The sequence below is a fragment of the Atractosteus spatula genome, chromosome 1 (genome assembly GCF_055471065.1).
Source record: "Atractosteus spatula isolate fAtrSpa1 chromosome 1, fAtrSpa1.hap1, whole genome shotgun sequence".
In the NCBI taxonomy this organism is placed as follows: domain Eukaryota; kingdom Metazoa; phylum Chordata; class Actinopteri; order Semionotiformes; family Lepisosteidae; genus Atractosteus; species Atractosteus spatula.
In genome coordinates, this window is record NC_142706.1 from 75,088,192 (window position 1) to 75,106,664 (window position 18,473).

At 38.8% G+C, this 18,473-nt stretch overlaps 1 protein-coding gene across 2 annotated transcripts in view; it reads left to right on the forward strand.

Moving 5' to 3' along the window:
* Positions 1 to 18,473, forward strand: part of adam19a (ADAM metallopeptidase domain 19a) — a 130,529-nt gene that overhangs the window by 80,496 nt on the left and 31,560 nt on the right. The window contains exons 4-5 of one of the 2 annotated variants that reach the window (XM_088919519.1): positions 3,536 to 3,614; positions 16,402 to 16,478. In XM_088919519.1, the coding sequence (XP_088775645.1) occupies positions 3,536 to 3,614; positions 16,402 to 16,478 (156 nt within the window). Of the gene's footprint in view, positions 1 to 3,535; positions 3,615 to 16,401; positions 16,479 to 17,369; positions 17,483 to 18,473 lie in introns of those variants that run through there. The other variant, XM_088919524.1, reaches the window with a different exon arrangement.

The following is an 18,473-nucleotide window of genomic DNA, read 5'->3' on the forward strand; positions in this document are numbered from 1 at the left end:
TTTACTAATTAATTAAAAATAAAAAAAAACAGAAACAAAGTACTTTGTGTTGATGAGTGGCAAAAATTCTCAGTTAAATACTGTACATCATGGTTCCATGCTGTAACACAATAAAATGTGAAAAAGGGGGGTGAATACTTTTTGTAGGCACTGTACTGGGTCATTAGGACCCACATAGATTGCAGAGTGAGCGCCCCCTGCTGGCCCCATTAACACCTCTTCCAGCAGCACCTTAGTTTTTCCCAGGAGATCTCCTATCCAGGTACTGACCAGGCTCACACCTGCTGAGTTTCAGTGGGCTGCCAGTTGTGAGTTGTAGGGTTATATGGCTGCTTGCAAACATACATAGCAGAGAATGTTTTTTTTATCCATAAACCTCTGCAATATGAGCCCAGCACGTTTCTGCTGCGCCAATCTTCTGTCAGTGACATCAGTATGTAAAGTACCTTGAGGTGAAAAGTCCTATGTGAATGCATGGATTTATCTAAAAGAATTACCTGTAAGTAATTCGGACCTTTTCCTGACATTGTGTGTAATTCCCTGGAACAGGTAAAGCATCATTCCATGCTGAAAGGTAAGGACAAGAAACACGTTTCGGCTGGGGAGCTTCTAAAGCTATGAGGGAGACAAGGGCAGCAGCAGATAAATAAGGCATAGGAGAACAAAAGACAGGGGTGGAGAGCATTGAAGCCTAATAGGCATATAGCATTTGAGAATGAGTAAGTGACTGGTCTCCAAACTCAGGGAGAACAGGAGGAGAGGGGTGAAAAGCTGAAATCCGCAAATGATTAGAGAGGATTAGTAGGAGATGAATCTGTCTGTTGTAATCTACTTGAACATCTTGGCTTTGAAATGGCCCACATATGTTCTACAGGGTTTTTACAGTGCCTTGGACGTATTCTTAAAAGATACGCACCATAAAAAGAAAATCAGAACCACCGTCTGAGGATGCAGGTAGATTTTGTTGAGAGAAATTATGAAGCTGCACACAACTGGGCAGCCAATGGGATGTGGAGCTTTTATTCTAAGAAGTAAACTTGTCAGAAATTCTTGATTAGCTAAACCATTTTACCACACACATTGTAAATCAAGTTTAGTTAACACAAGCTGCACAAATTCAGTCATGGAAGAGAAAATGGCTTTTTGCATGTTTATGTTGTTAAACCTAATACTGTCTATAAAGCAAAATGCTTATGTAGCACATGGCGCCGATACAATAATAAACATCAGATTAAAGGAATCTTACTGCACATTTGAAACTAATTTATTTTAATGGCAAACACAAGTCATTCGTCTGTTCATGTAGATTTAACTTGTCACTCAGATTTCTCCTACTAAAATAAAGAAAGCAGTTTGGAATGTGCAGTAACAATTACAGACAGACTGTTTGTAATAACAGGTAATTTGTAGGAAGCATTTGTTCAGCAAGATGTTGAAAAGCTGTCTTAGAGCAAATGTCTCCACATGCTTCGTGTCTGCTGTGACCTTTAATGCAAACAAGTCATTATTGTTTTCTGTGCTCCTTTTGTTAGGTTCTTATTTCTTCCTCCTGCTTTTCCAGAGAGCTAGAAACAGTAAGATTGGCAATGCCATCTTGAAATTATGCAAAGCAGCCCCTGCGGGCTCGTTACAGACAGCGAAACATCACAACATCGCATAATAAATGAGAATTTCTCCAGACATTGTGAGGTGTTCTTGTTTTCAAACCATGAAGTCAGGTGCTTTTATTTTACAACCCTGTCAAATCTACCAATTCAGAAGTTGCAAAGTGAATGTGTTTCTCAGAATTCAGCAGCTTTGAAGTGTGAGCAGGAAATGTGCAGTTCTCTTTTCTTGTAATGTACGTGACGTGAGTTAGCCTTAGGATGTTAAACTGTCGCATGGTAACTACAAAAATGGATCCTTTATATAGTGTGCACCCAGTATGAACCCTGAGAGAGAGAAAGACAGATAGCAGAAATGTTTACGAAATCATTCTTTAACTGGCAACTTCCTATAGACAACTTCCATGTCCCAGTATCAATCATCATGGGAATCCCCACACGATTTCCATGTTTTGTCAGACAGACAATACATAGGAAACACAGGTCTCATTGTATCTGTATCATGAAAACCTGATCCCCAGTTGCCATGAATAGGCATCACTGTGTTGGATATACAATGAAAGCACACAGCTTAGGGACTTTCTGGCAGCAGCTTTGAAGGCAGGTATAGTAGATGAGCATCAAGAAGCTCAAACAGTTACAGAGGAGATGCAACAGGAGTAAATAAATAAAAGGAGACTAGCTCTGTTCCTGACATAAAAGTTAGATCTTTCCATGATCATTGCTTTGGTACCCAGTTATGCATCCCATCCTGCATACAGTATGCACAAAGTCTGACTGCACTAATGTAGCACTTTTTCGGAAACAGAATAATGAGCTTGGCATAAGAGGAAGCCAATGTGAATCATGCTTGAATACTTTGTTTAGACCTCAACCCCATCCCTGTAGTATTTTCTTCCCAGTATATCCCAGGCTCTCTGTGCTCACTGGGTTAAGTGTAAATGCTCCCTCTGTTTCCCCTGGTGTCTCTGAGCAGAGCCTTACATGGATGGTGAGTGGGACTGCGTCTGCCATCTCTTAGACACGATAGCGCTGACGTTCTCTTGTGTGAATCCACTCCAGATCTCAGAGCCAGCTGTGAGGCAGACTGGGGCCTCTTCCCAGACATTACACCAGCATCTCTTAGAAAAACAGAGCTCAGGGGCTGACTCTCAACTCGTGCCCGGCTTCTGATCTGTCAACTTTCTGCCGCCAGATTTTTCAAAGAGCAGGGCAGCTTTTTTAATGTCTGTTTTTGGGGGGGTTTTGTTGTTTTTTCCATCTGATATGGGGCAGTGGAGAAGCATACTTTTTTCTTAATCATCGGTGTGTATTTTGTTGCTTAAAAAGAATGTGTACATTCTTGTATACATTGTAGGTGTTTTGTGTATTTTTTAAATGTAATCAAGGCTTTATGGTTCATACCTTTCATATTCCCCTCCCCCCCAGGAGCAGTCTGGCAGTTAGAGGCTGTAATCCTGCTGTTAGGAGTTTAATTAGAAGGCATAAAAGTTGTTTTTGTCATTATTGTTAGAATCTTATCTGGAGGAAAACAGCATTGTGTATCTATCAATTCACTGAACTGTGCGTTCAGAAAACCTTCAGACAAGATCGCTTCTTCTTCTTTGTGCAATTATTTTGTTTAATTACAGTGTGAACCACTTGAACAAATGCGTTGCTTATTTGTTGCTATAAACCTTCTTTGGAAAGCAGTGGTGGTTTGCCAGTCGAGTGTAGAAATAAAAGCTGATGTACTGAGCTTTGGAATAGTACTCCTTTTTGTGTAAGTGAATGACATTTCCATTATGTGTCTTGTAGTAGTGACTGACAACATGATAAACACATATTGCTCTAAAATAATTTTCTTTTTTTCTTTACTTGGCAATAAAATAAATTCAGTGAGAGTTATAAAAAGAATCACACTGCTTTTATTTATCTGTGCTTTCTTGCAGTCAGCTGCTGGGCCAAGATTTCACAGAGACCCATTATACTGAGGACGGGGTACCCGTGACAATCACGCCAAATTACACAGTAAGTGAAACACTCATTATGAAGCTAGGGGCTTGCCCACACAAGCTGTCTATTTATTTACCATCTACCCCACTCTCTCTGAAATGCTCCCCCACCAACCGCAAATGCTCACACTGTTGGAATCTCATGTTATTTGAGACCCCTGCCTTTGCAAACTCTCTCACATCGTGTTTTCTTGCTATATATGTTCTTTCTTCGAAAGTGATTCTGCAAGAAACCCCATGGATGTGTTTGTTTTAAGGGAGGAAGCATGAGCCTTGTGGCTTTTTATTTTAATTCTGTGCTCTCATGCTTACTTTCCAGCTTATTAGGTGGTTATGTTCCTCATGCTGTGAAGCCATAATAACTGGGCCTCTGTATTTTTCTAAGTATTCCTGAATGACCGTCATAATCAAAAGATCAGTTTAATCCCAGTGTGGAGGTGTACTGGCAGCCTGTTTCGCTTAAAATGAGAAAAACAGCAGTTAGAAAAAATGACTTTTATATTGAAATAGATTGGTCAGAAATTGGAAAACAAAATCCAGCAAACAAGAATTTACCTCTTTAGCACATAGAACATTTAAGAATAATCAATTGCATGCTTCTCTTCCTTAATGCCTGATGTTTCATTCTGGTCTTTACAGTAAACTGGCAGCAAAATGTTTCATTTTTTAGATTTTATCAGTAGGGAGAAGCTTCTTGCAAATCATGTCATGACAGGAAAATTAGAAAACCGAGACTTTGAATGAGAAACACCCTCGGCTATGTATGGGTAGAAGGTAACTTGAAGCATTTCAGAACTATAGGCCCAGTTTCATTTGCAGTCAGGACACATTGTCATATTACAGTATCTTATTCTGCATTGCAGATCCCAGTAGTTATTTTTGCATGCAATCACGCTTTTCTCAGTGAAGGTGAAACCCAGGGACCTGCCATGTGGAGTTCAGGCAGACTTGTATATAACCTGACCGCCAGTCCAGACCAGTATCAGGTCCCAGTAAATCCTTATAATACATAATAATGGCTTCTCTTTTGCACTATAAGGTTCCACTAAATTCTTTTCATAGAGTCCATCCAATCTGTTCCAGACCCATTATTGCATAAAATAATTTACAACAATGGTGATTTTACATCATATACAGTACTGTGGAACTGTTGGATTGCCTTGAGATTGTAAAGAAAAATAATGAAGCTGTGGTGACTGAGACAAAGCATAAAAACACAAACGTGTCTTCATATTCCTGACAATTTAGTACTCCAGAAACAGTGATTGTTTTACTTAAACTTCCTTTATGGAAAGAAACTGTGTGCTGTACTGTAGGTTGTTTTGAGTGGGAATCTGCTTGGTAAACCTGGCACTACAAAATGTCCAGCAAAGAAAAACAATTTTGCAACAATTTGAAATGAGGAATAGGTTGACATTTCCCTGACAAAAAACATTCAAGAGTCTGGTCATATGGCTTTCATGGCTCTGCCTAAGTCTGACGTTTAAGGGTCCTGTTACAGATCTTTTTTTTTTAAATACAGGGTATGAATATTAACCTTTGTGCAGGAATCTATTTAAGACTGTGCTGTAGGTCTGCAATGACGTGAAACAGCTTGGAAGTAAGTTAACTGTAATCCAGTCCTGGTAAAGGTTTTCTTTACTTGTGTTTCTCACCTGTTGTGAAGTGTGAGTCAAGAAAGGTTCAGGGTTATATTATGGTGATGAAACAGTAAATATGGAAATATAAGTGTGCACGTAACTCAAAACTTACCATAAACCCCACTAATCAATGAGATGATGAGTTTCTTTCCAACACAATTGCAAATAATTTGCTTTTAAAATTGTATTATTTTTGGAAGCTATAGAATATCCAGTAGCTGTAGGAACCCAAGTTTGGTTGAAAGGTTCACTATGAGGCTTCGGTTTTCTGCCAGTTTCTCAGAAAAAATACATCTCCATTTACGTTTGAAAGGTGTTTGTGGTTTAGTGCTTTTCCTGTTCATTCTGCTCAATTATATATTTACCGCATAAAACAACAGTTTAAAAACATGCTGTGCAGTGTCTTTTGATATTCATATTGGCAGGAGAGTGTGTCGTCTACTGTGTATCAGCTTTATCTATTTTGTTTTAAAGTGCAATTTAGATTTTTTTTTAAGTTTATATAATACATTCCAAACATTCATCAGTTTGCTATGAAGGATCAACAAAATTGATCCCGTTTAACTGACGTATTTTGCTGAAGCAACTCTACTGTACTAGTACTGTACATCTGTGAAGTGAGGATCTGAGCAGAGTACCTGGCTTAGGGGTCCAACAGTAATATTGCCCCTGGAATTTGAACACACAACCATACACTTACTGTATAAGTCCACTGCATTGCACCGCTGACCTCAGCAACCTTCCTACAAGAGAAACATGAGCCGGTGCTAGGATTCCTCCAATGTGTGCGTTGTCCAGCCATAAGCCTTTTTTCACCCCGCACACACACCCCAGTGTCCACAGAGAGTTACAATGATATGACTGCAGCCTCACCGGCTGCTGGCCGTTGTATGGCAGGCTGAGGATATCCTAGCTGACTGCAGTCAGTTCAGCCTCGCAGGCAGTCATATACCGCTGCATGGAGAGTGATGGTTACAGTTGGTTGATTGTGGAACCCAGACCTGAACTGTGATGTCTGGACCATAGGGCTCACCCCGTGTTCTGATCAAACAGGATCAGACACCCAGCAGCTTCTGCAAGTCTGGTCCTGGAGCAGAGTTTATGGAACATCACAGCATGGTTATATTGACAGCATACAATGCACAGACTTGGGTAAACAGAACCACTTATATTTCTATTACTACAGTTTGCTCTGAAGGACTGAAAAACAGCCACCCCACATTAAATCATGCTAATGTTAGAAAGAAGTGTGTATGATTGAATTGAATACATAAATGTGGTTGCTGACATTACATGAATGCAGTTATGGTTGAAATAGTTTTTCCATTTGAGACCTGCAAGTGGACGTACTCCATGGGTAAGATCTAGCACGAATCCTCCTCTGTGCTGGTTTTAAAATGATAGACAGTTATTAACCAACATGCCCTGTGTTGATTACTGGCTATTGGTAGTAGCTATTCTGGCCGTTTTGCTCGTCTGGTCATTGGTAGCTTAACACATGCAAGGACCCCATTTACATCAATGCCTCTGCTGGCTCAGCATCTGCAGCATGACTGCACAGTTCATTGTGCCTCCTGTCATTGGCCTCAACACTGGCAATGAAGTAAAGGCTGGGTAAACTCATAGCAACAGAAGAAAAAGCAGGCTGAGATTTTTGTGCCCACTTTCTCATTCCAGCACGTGATATCACCCTATTATTTGTTTCTTTAATTTCTCACAACATTCATAAATTCCAAGTCAATTACTATCAATCCAACCTTAGCTTTCAATGCTGGGTGTAGGGTCAGCTGAATTTGGAATGAAAGTGACTCATCAAGCACAATTTGCTCCAGATTTGAACTCGTACAGGATTGGGTTTCTTGTTTCATAGACACCCATCTCGTTGCTTGTTCTCTGGATTTCATTTTATGCCTTGAGCAGACCATCCTCATGACTCAGTTCATTGATCATTACATGATATACATCTACATGTTGTGTTTCCTGGAGATTTGTTTAAGTTCTATTAATAAAAAAAAGAACCCTTTGGTGAAACACTTTTTTGTTTCAGGGCACAAAATGGACCAGGATATGAAACTAAATTCCTTGGCATGTATTTATGGTAAACTCCTACACATGTTCTTTGCAAACTCATTTCATCTCTACAAAATGTTTTCCAACATTTCTCCCTAAAGATCTTCATCCAATGTTTTGACAAATTTATTGCAAAACATTTTTTCTTTTTTCTTATGATGATACTTGCATAGAATTATGTGTAGGAGTTTAGTACCTTTGTTTCAAAGTAAGCACCCTCTTCGATGCACTTATAAGTATCTGATCAGATGTGCCAGTGTTTTTCATACACAGTATGTAAGATTCATTCAATATCTAGATCACAGATGTACACATAAATAATACATACAGTACAGTGCCAGACTCAACCTTCATCCTCAGACTCCAATCATAGGTGGAGATTTATGGCCAAGGTCATGGAGCTCTGCAGTCTAGGTGTTGCAGGTTTGAACCTGGATCATTAGCCAACTGTAACCAGGATTCTGTAGTGGGGAAGCTGAGAGCAGCCAGTGGAAGTCAGATTTGTCATCAGGGCTCTCTCCATTCCTGGCCACACAGCGACTGCTGCAGCCTCTTGTGCAGTCAAAGCCGAGCCTGTGACTTAATTAAAGACAAGTTATATAACTACTTTGAAATGCATTTCAAAATGAATTGAGCAGTTGCCTGATGTTAACCTCAGAGTGGAGCTAGGGTTATGGTTAGGATTCCCCTTAAGAGTAGCCTTCTGTTGATGTTACGGCTCTGTTTGTAATGGGACTTAAAATGGGACTAGGCTGAGTGGGCTTTTGGATTTAGCTCCAGGTATTTTTTGCAGCCTTTCTTTGGGGTTGGAGTTTGCGTTGGGAATAAACATGTGACATAGAAAGAGTTGAACTTCCACAAACCTTCCATGCTAAGCTTGTGCTTCCTCGTTCTCTCCTTGTGAGGTTGCTTGCAGTGGTAAATACACAATGAACTGTTCTAAATTGGGTGGGTTAACAAGCAATAATTGGTGATTCTAATTTTTTTTTTTAAAGAATTTGCTACATTCCAAGCAAATGATCCATTCTGTCAAAAGTAGTGGGAATGACTCAGCACGTGCTATTTCTTATAAATGGTCAAGAGTTGAAAAGTAGTAGCAGACCAGGCATTTTCCAGTGCATGCTGTGTTATGGAAAAGCCCTATGTGAGTGACCTCACAAGTCACATGGTTATGGGTGCATGTGCCTCTGGTGCATCATGACCTTATGCGTCATAACTTGTCCGACAGCCTTAAAAATTTGAAATTAGTGGCAGGCAAATGACGGGAAGTCAGTAATCCAAAAGGCAGATTTCACATCTTGTGAGAAGATAACTGGTTCCATATTATCTCCATGGATGTCAGTGAGCACCAGTGAAAATCAACCGATGATTATTAGGGGTATTCTCAGTTTTTTTCTGCTGGAACATTATGTATACTTTATATAATCAAAGTCAGAAAAAGTCAATATGAAAATCAAATTTGTGTGATTGAAAGGTTGTTAGAGATTACAGGAGTGTTCAGTAGGTTCTACGCAGATAATAACAGGGAAGATGAAAACAGATGGCTGAATGAGCTGCATAGATTAAACTGTTCCTGGCTTTTGATTGTGTTGTGTTAATATGGCATCTTTGAAAGAGTATAGTCTGCAGTTCTTTACTGCAGTGTAAGGAAATGCCTCACAGTTTGTTGGAGGAGCAGGGAACTGGCCTGGTGGCCAGTCACAGTTGCATGACTGTATGAGGGCTGGAGAGCATCCAGGAAAACAGTCTTTCCCATTTCTGAAGAAAACCAGTTCATTCGAAAAAGGGCGGTTAATTTTTTCTTTAAAAAGTATTTTGTTTACTTAGGATAATTGCCAAAGAATTGAATCTAGTTTTAGACACTTATATAAATATAAAATAAAATAAATAAATATAACTAACGTTTTTTCTGACAGATACTGTACGTGTTCTGCAATTATCTATACTAGTCAAGATGAGAATTGGAAAAACAGTAGGTTTTCTTTCTAAGAACAAAAAAGCGCAAGTAACATTACAGATGAGAGGAAGACATTAAGACCATCTTGCATGCTTGGTTTGCGGATTCACAAATAAGTGTTTTTAGTCCTCAATATGCATATTCTTAATTTTCACTAATATTCACAGCTTCTTGTTTCACTGAAGCAATGTTCCTGTTGTCCTTTTGGTCAAATACAATAAATGATATCAGGAAACCAAAATAAACGAAAATTGACAGTTTGTTCTTTCTTTTCGTGAGATATTTCATTCATAATGGGAATCGTCTTTATACATAAGGAGAAGCTATCTTGGCTTCGCAAAACTCCTTTTACACTGTAAAAGTTCTGTGAGCAATAATCCCATTAATTAAAATGCACATTCTTTCACTGTCGTTTTGCTGGTGTGGATGAAGGATTTGATGCTCGGCCCTCCTTGTTAACTGAACTGATGTGAACATGCAGTGAGTCAGATTGAGTAAACCTGGATTGCCTTAACTGGATAACTTAAACTTGAGTTTGTCTTTGTAAAACAAAGTTAACCTGAACTCAGTTATTGTTTAATTCTGTCCAGATAATTTGAGAAAATCCCGAATTAGTTAAACCTGCTTTGTGAAACAGCCCCCATGTGTAATGTACAGTAAATTGACCCATAAACCAGTTATTTCCTTCATGTCTGGTTTCTGTTACTGATTTGCATCGTACTTGCAGACAGCCTTCATCTAGATGCCAGGAGATCATTAAAATTATATTGCATAAATGTTTTTGAGCAGAGTATATTGTAAAAATGTATTTTAATCTGTCTCTGTTTTGTTTTTGTTTATGTATAAATGTTTATCTGCTTTTAAATACATTACGATACTGTGTGGTCTTAGAGCCACTATAGTATCTCGTGAATCAAAGAAGCACAGCATTACTTGTAATTGCACAAATCTTCACAAACGGAATTGAATTGAATGTATTTAAGTCCAAGGCAACCAACTAAATGAGAAGTTGAAGAACTGAATAAGAGAAACACATATACATACAAACATAGTGGCTTTAGTGATTAGTATTTAAAAGCAAACATACATGTAAAAACCTTGATTGCAATTTTTGTTTTAGTGCATTTTTTAATACCCTTACTCTTTCCGAGCATCCTTTGAATTGTTGGTCTAGTAGTCAGGGTTGGTTGGAGCAGTAGCACTAGTGAACTGGTATTCACACGTTTGCAAACTCTACACTATGGAGGTTCATTAATGTTAGTATTTACTTTATTTGCTATAAATATTATTTAAATATTTAACATACTGTGTTATATACAAATAATGTAAATGTAGTATACATATTATTTGTTATATTTTATTATCAGAGGAAGAGTCTTTATTATGCCCTATTTTTGTACAATTTTTGCAATGGCCAGGAATTGAACCTGGACCTACCTACACCACTGAACCACCAATGCGTCTCTCTGCTTGGATGAGCTCAATTAAAAACTACAAGCGTAGCTTTTTCAATTGTCTGCAAGGGTTTCAATAAAACACCAGACTTTTTATTATCCAGTAACACCAACAAAATAACCACATTAAGTCTCCAAGTTCAAGAATTTGATGCAGAAAATATTTATGAAGAAGGTGAAATACAGTTATGTACCTTTCTTTATTCTTTGTTTTCAGCTACCACTACCAGTTAAATAAATATGCTCTATTTATATTCAGAAATTAATATAATTAATGAAGTTTAAAAAAACATGATTATTCTTTAGTTATTTTATTTCAGCTACCAGAATTTCACTTTAGTTACGTGATTCCATATTAAGTGGAATTGAAGAAGTAGTACAACAGATTCAATGAAGCTACCATTTCACTAAAATCCAATACACCACCTATTGATGACTAACATCTAAGTGCCAGTTATCAATCTTCTTTGGCCTCTGAAGATTCTTTGGGCAGTGTGATTCAGCAAACGGAATCACAACGCAGTATAGTGCACCTACAGTAGCCTACCATGTCAATGAGTTTTGTGAGGCATTTCGAACGGTTGCATCTGTACTTCCTGCTCTTTGTCGTCCATGAATATTTAAGTCTCTTTTTTTAAGTCATTGACATATGAGCTGCTAATCATTGTCTTGAAATTTCAGCCCCATAAACTTAACACTAAAATGCAAACCTGAGGGCAGAAGTAGAAACTATGTGGAAGTACATTTAAAGTCAATAACAGGAGACACTTCTTTCCCCAGAGGGTTGTGGGAGAACGGAACAAAGGAACAGCCATGCTGTTGAAGCCGATACCTCGGCTTCTTTCAAGAAAGAGCTGAACAATTAACTACTAACTACTGGATGGGCCAGATGGGCTGAATGGCCTCCTCTTGTTTAAAAGAAATTTTAAATGTTTAACATTCATCTCAGAAATCAGTGTTTGTTTCTTGCTGTTTTCTTTTGCGTATTTTTTTTAAATAGTGAGCTTTTGAAGATTGTGAAAATAAGAATGACAGGAATTAAATTAAAATATATTTTTTTAGTCAATATTGAGTATGGTCAATTTTATTTTTCTCTTTTCTCTGGGTTCTTTTCTCTGCATTGAAAATGCATTATGTTTCTAATCTCTGCATTTTGATACAGTATGTATACAATCCCTTTGCCCCAAATATAAGAGAAGATTAAGACAATAATTTTCCTTTACAGGCAGCCAAAGTCTCCTTTCAAAGCGATGGAGCAATATTGAAGAGATATTATATCTGTTTTGTTATTTCCTAAGCAGTCACTGACTGGGCCTCACTGGCTGTTTGGTCACTTGCTGTAGCACGGCCACGATAATTGAGTCTAGCATGTCATATTGTCTCTCTCCCCTGGAACTCTCCAGAATAGTATGTCCTCAGTGAAAATAAACCAAGACCTGGACACAAGACTTAATAAAATGGCTTATGTTAGGCATCCCTGGATTTACTGTTTGTAATATCTTAAATTTCACAGCAGCATTACCACCTTATAGTCCAAAAGTGAATGGTAATCTATATCCCTATTCTAAACTACATAACCAAGTAAGAAAGGACATCTTTAGCCTGAGGATTACAAGATAGTGAATTCTGGATTTCCTCTTTTCCTCTGGAAATCAAGCTCTTTAACAAGGTTCAAATTATTTAGCAAGAATCTGGTCTCCAAGACTGAGCAGAACAAGGTCCTCTCATCTGGCTTGCTTCTCTCACCCTCCATTGCTTCTCTGCTTTCTTCTGTTTGTTTTCTTCTTCTCTATTTTTGTGCCTTGATCTGCTGAAGACTCTTAACGATTTATTAAGGAGTTAATTAACTAGAGTAAACCAGAAGATTCTCTTTGATCCTCTGTGTTGACCAGCCTTTAAGCTCAGCTGCAACTGAGTAAACTGGAACTCATTGATTTTAAATTTCATGACACCTCTCCAGACATAACAATATTATTGCCAACACAACTGGATTATTCTTATTATTTACAGAGGATGACCAGAGATTTTGCCATGTCTGTAGAACACAAGCAGAATCTGAAGGTAGAGCATTTACTACACACGTACTATTAATCAATCAACAAAGCACAAATCCTTCATTAGGAGCAACTGATTGAATTGATGTACAGACAAGCATGTGGAAAGTGGAAGAATTAAGCAGATGCTTGCATTGAGATATTTATGGAGTGAAAAACTTTATCGTAATAAATGTTAGGCTAAATGTTAACATTCTGTCTTTGTACATCATCCCAGGGTGATATCAGTTCAAAAGACTGTTTCATTAAAAAGAGATCTTTATCAAATTCTATTGCCAGGAGTACTTTAGAAAGAACTGAGTTCATGTCAATATACAAACAGAGAGACCAAAGGTTTCTTCAGAGTCAGTGGGCCACATGCAGTTTTGCTTGGCTACACATTTTGACCTTTAACCACACATCCATTCCACGAACCCACGAAGTGCTTAGAGGAGTAAAGCAGTGGGACCACAACTGTGGCTCTTAGCTCTAATGGCTCATCATATTACTATATTGTTCTGGGATCCCAACTTTTTATGGGGTTTTGCCATTTTTTCTGTCTTATTGACTGAGGTGGTCAGCTTCAACTGTTGTATTATTGGTCATTGAATTGCTAATTAAATTGCTAATTTCCAGGTAGCTTTGTACAGGGCAGCCATATTTTGTGCAGTTCTTCAAACACTGGCTTAAGGTTCAAGGAGGTGAAAAAGACTTTCTTACAGCCTAAAACCCAGCCTCCTTCACAAACAGTTGTGGTGTGCTACTCTGGAGAAGTGGATTCTGCAGTGATCCTCATGTTGTAATGCCTTGGGTGTACAATATGTGTCCTCAGTCTTCAAAACTGTCAGATTAAATTCTTGCAATCCTCTTGAATTCACACTCTGAGCAAAGGACCTCCAAGCTGGCCTCACATTGTTCACATTGCAGGCTAATATAGTTTTATTCAGTCTAAGCAAAGTTGTAGCTTTAATAAATCAGCTAATTTCATGGTCCGGTGAGCAGACAAACTCTTTTGTAAATACGCCCTGCAATTTTTACAGCATTTGGAGTGACACAGAAGGATGCCTTATTGAAACAACGAGGGTGGAAGGCCCTTCTAGTCATTTCTTACTTATCTTCTTTTAAATATTAAAAAGTGAATAATATCAATGAAGTGAAACAGTTGGGAAAAGGGTGTTGTAAAACAAAGAGAACGGCAACATAAGAGTCTTGTGGGAATGCGTGGGAGTACTGATCAAGTATTCTACAACAACCCAAATCTTATAAACACAATAAATACCACACCCTAAACAGTTACAAATACCTCCTGAAAGCATTTAGCTACAAAAATACTATCAAAAATAATATCGGGAACAAATGCAGAAGACAAGGCAGTTGGTCATGTGAGGTGAAGAAACACACTGTCTGCTGGTGTTCAGCAGCAGACACAGTAAGGCCTGAGGGTCACATTTTAGCATCACAGCGCTTTGCTTCAGCTGTAGCTGAAGGTGTCGTCAGGTATCTGCAGGCATACCGTCATTACCCTCGAAGTGTTTATGGGTCCTAAGGTGGGTTAATCCTTAAACTAGTCATCTGTTTGCCGGTAGGTAGAGGATTTTGGTAGATTTATCCGAAACATGTACAGTATGGATTTCATGATTTGTGGGTACATAACATGGGAGTGACCCTAAAAAGTGTGCCACTTGACATATCTGCAAAACAGACTGAATATATGACAAAAGCCTGATGAAGGCTAGCTTGTATTGAATACAGTTTATTTCCTGAAGTCACAGAGATTGCTTATTGTAATACTGTGTCCTTGGGATGTTCTGTAGAAGAACCACTTTTTCAAACCTAATGCTAACGGTTTTTTGAAGAACATTCTTTGGGTTTATTTTTATTTCATTTGTTTGTATTTTGTGAACATAAGGTTTGAAGAACAGCAATTTCATATGACCTCAGTTTTTAAATATTTCTGTGGATATCCATCAGCTGTGGAGTTTGTGAAAAGTGTGTAGTAAATGCAAAGCAATTCATGGAATGCTGAAAACGCTACCAGTATAGTCCTTTCTTGGTATGGAATGCCCCGGATTTGGCTATTTGACCAGTCTGGAGGAACACAGTTCAACTGGACAGTTTCAACAACAGGCATCTCCTGGCCAAACAGTTTCTCTCTGAGAAAATAATACAGCTGTGTTAAATTATAGAGCAGCTTCTTGTTAATTATAGCAATTTATGTCATTGTTTCTGAAAATACACCAGTGTTAAAAGCATTAGTTAACCAGTTCTTTTTTACTTACCTCATTCATTTAAAATGTCGGTACATAAAATATAGTGGTTGAATTTGTCAAAGTTGGCAGGAGTTATTTTCTGTGAAGTAGTTTCTTACTGGCTGTGTATCTGATTATATATGATCTGTCTAATCTTATATTTTTGTGTCCTTTTTCATTTGATATTTTTCATACCAATTAATTTATTCAAAATTGGCTCTGTGGAAAAGACACGTAAAAGATATTTTTAAAAGCTTGCACGGGGAAGCAACTGTGTGTGACAGTCTTCAGGGAGCAATTGAGGAACACATTACTGATACACTTTCTGTCATTTAGTTTTGACAAATCTTTTCTGAAATCTTTTTGTTGGAATCAGTAATTTACATGGACTGACACTCTATATAGTACAAACAGTAAAAGAGAACAGATGAAAAAAAATGTAATTTCATTTCAAGAGAAAAAAACAATGCTAACTAAATGCGAAAAACATAATTATTGTTCACATCTTTCAAAACCAGGCAATTTAAATTACATTTTGGAGTTGTTCTTGCTCAGAAATTAGTATGGCAGAAAACGTTTTGGGAATATGTGCTTGTGTTTGAAAGCACCGCAGTACAGTAAGTCATGGTACTTATACATCCATCCATTTTCTAACCGCTTCATACAGTACAGGGTCACGGGGCAGCCCATTCCAGCAAGCAATGTCCACAAGGCAGGGTACACCCTGGGCAGGACACCAGTCCATCACAGGCGACTAACACACAGAAACATGCACACACTTACACCAGGGCCAGTTGTTCCAGAAGGCTATTAACTCACCTGTGCGTCTTTAGACTGTGGTAGCAAACCAGAACCCTTGTTGAAAACCCACGCAAACCCGTGAAGAACAAACTTCATACAGATAACACCCCAGGAATTGAACCCAGGGCCCCAGCTCTGCGTGGCAGCAATCCTAACCATTGCAGCATCGTGCCAGCCAGTACTTACACATATTTAGTCAAAATATTTAGACATCCTTTGATTTTTCTAGCCTGGATGCTACTTTGGCAGTAGATCAGGTGATGTTATAAGAGCTTCACTGTGGCCGAATGAACCCCAGAAAGTGTTGCCTAGAGAAACAGTGGGATCTGAGAAGGATGACGTTTTAAACTTATTTTGTTAAAAAAAGGTTGATGAGATTGCTACCAGTCAAAAGTAGACAGGATGTAGCCTCTTTTCAACTTAGAATGAGAAACACTTCTGTTCTGATGTTCTGATGCAAAGGATGGAGGTGTGTAGTTAAAGATTTCATTGAAGTGAATTACATAAAAAACATTACTGGTGTAAAATGTTGAATGTGCTCGTATAGTAATAGTTGGCTCCTGTGTGACCTTAACACTATTTTTGATTTCTTCCTTCAGGATCACTGCTTCTATCATGGCCATGTCAGGGGGCACACAGACTCATGGGTAGCTCTGAGCACCTGCACTGGCTTCAGGTAAGCAATGATACATGCGCAGGATTTTCAGTTATTGGTAAAGAAACAGATATAATCACCTTTAAGGCTCTACGTGGATTAGCACCTCAGTACTTCAGTACCAGTATCTTCCTACTCCCTGCCTCACAACCTTTGTTCGTCTGACTCTGGTCTCCTGTTCAGACATGGATGACAGGGCCTTCCCAGGCTGTGCCCCATAGCTCTGGAATTCCAGCCTCAGAGACTGAAAAGAGTTATGTTCCCTAAGCTCAATCAAATCCACACTGAACGCTTTATTTTTCAGAAAGGCTTTTAATTAATTCAAACCCCTTTCTTTAATTTTACTTATTCTGTTATCTCTTCTCTTTTTAATTATTTACACAGTGTAAAGAGCTTTGAGAAGCAACTTTTAAAGACTCTCTATAAAATAAAGATTCTTCTTCTTAAGCTGAAAGATGACCATTCAGCTATTTTATTAAAATGTTTCTATATTAGGATGCAGTGCAAAATGCTGCCATTTTCTTATTAGTTACCTTTTTACGCAAACAGAAATAGATGGGGAAGGATACAAGGCCTTCCAGGGGGCGCTATGATCGCAGATATGAGCTTGGGTTACTAGCTGACTGTGACTAGGATTCCCCAGCAGAGGCTGGTTTGATTGCTCTGGGCTCTCTTGACACTCAGTGACACAGTGACCCCTTGTGGCCTTCTGGGGTGTTGCAGGCGTGCAGAGCTATTGGTGAGGGACACGCCTCTCCCCATTCAGTACTGAACCTCTAGAATGGCGCGGTGCCGCCTCTGATGTGCTAAAAGCCGATTGACTCCAAGGTGGGCAGAGACGAGGCACTTCCTCATTCTCTACATGATCATGGGGCTTGTAGCTGTGAATCAAGACATGAAAACAGAAAAAATTGCCAATTCTAAAACAAAAAAAAGAAATGGAAAGAATCTTTAGGTCTCTTTCAGTGGTTTTAGAATTCCTCCGTGGAGGGTGTCTATGGTCCCCAGAGCCACTGGATGCTCGGGTAAGAACATTTGTTTTACTTTACAGTGTCGACCAAACTCTCGGGGAAATAGAAGTCTTACTGTGACCATATGCCTAAATATTATAGATTAAAATCCATGAACCTAGTGATAAAAAGGACAATTTAACCAAAAGTAGTTTTCAAAGCCTTAAGTTTGTTCAATGAAATATTGAAAGCAGCAGCTGCTGAGTGGTGCTGGTACTGGAGCACAGAAATTGGATGGGACTCCCCAACAAAAAAGCACTGAAGGGCCGGCTGAGGATTGTCAAATCCCTCTTCTACAGATCCTTCCTCTTTTTTCAGGAAACACTAAAAGCAGTAGTGAAACCTAAAACGCAGTTTCCAAGTGCTTCCGTTCCTGTACAATAAGTGGAATCGAAAGATGTGCCGTTTCCACTTTTTCCCAAATGGTTCCTTATAACAGCTCCTCACGGACTTTCCACCTCCTCCACGTTCCAGTCATAGACTGTCCCCACCTTTAAAGATTTGCTGAACAAGATGGTTAATTATAGGGCTGATCTGTTCCCTGTTCCTTTGTCACATTTTTGTAAACAGCCACACATTTTATAGGTGCAGTTAACAAGTAATTATCCTCTTTGTCTTACTGAAAGGCAGAAAAAAATCGTTATGCCTAACACCTGCATTACACCAAAAACTGGATGAGAATGTCATGCTGGGTATTCCTGAAGATCTCATTTTGAACTTAAGCGAACTCTGATGTAATCTTCCCACTCAGTACAGATTCTCTGAAGATGTTTCCTTCTGTGTCTGTATTACCCTGTGAATCCTTGCATGGTTGAGGGGGTAGTTTTCAATGGCCTATCAGAATTCAGATGGTATTGACTCTGATGTCTGCTGTTTTCTGAGAAGTCTGAAACACCCACTGCAATCATGTCATGCGTGCGTCCACTGTGGTACTGTCACAGAGTGACAGCAGTTGAGGAAGGACAAAGACTTATAGGCTGTGACTAACTGAATTTGCATATATAGT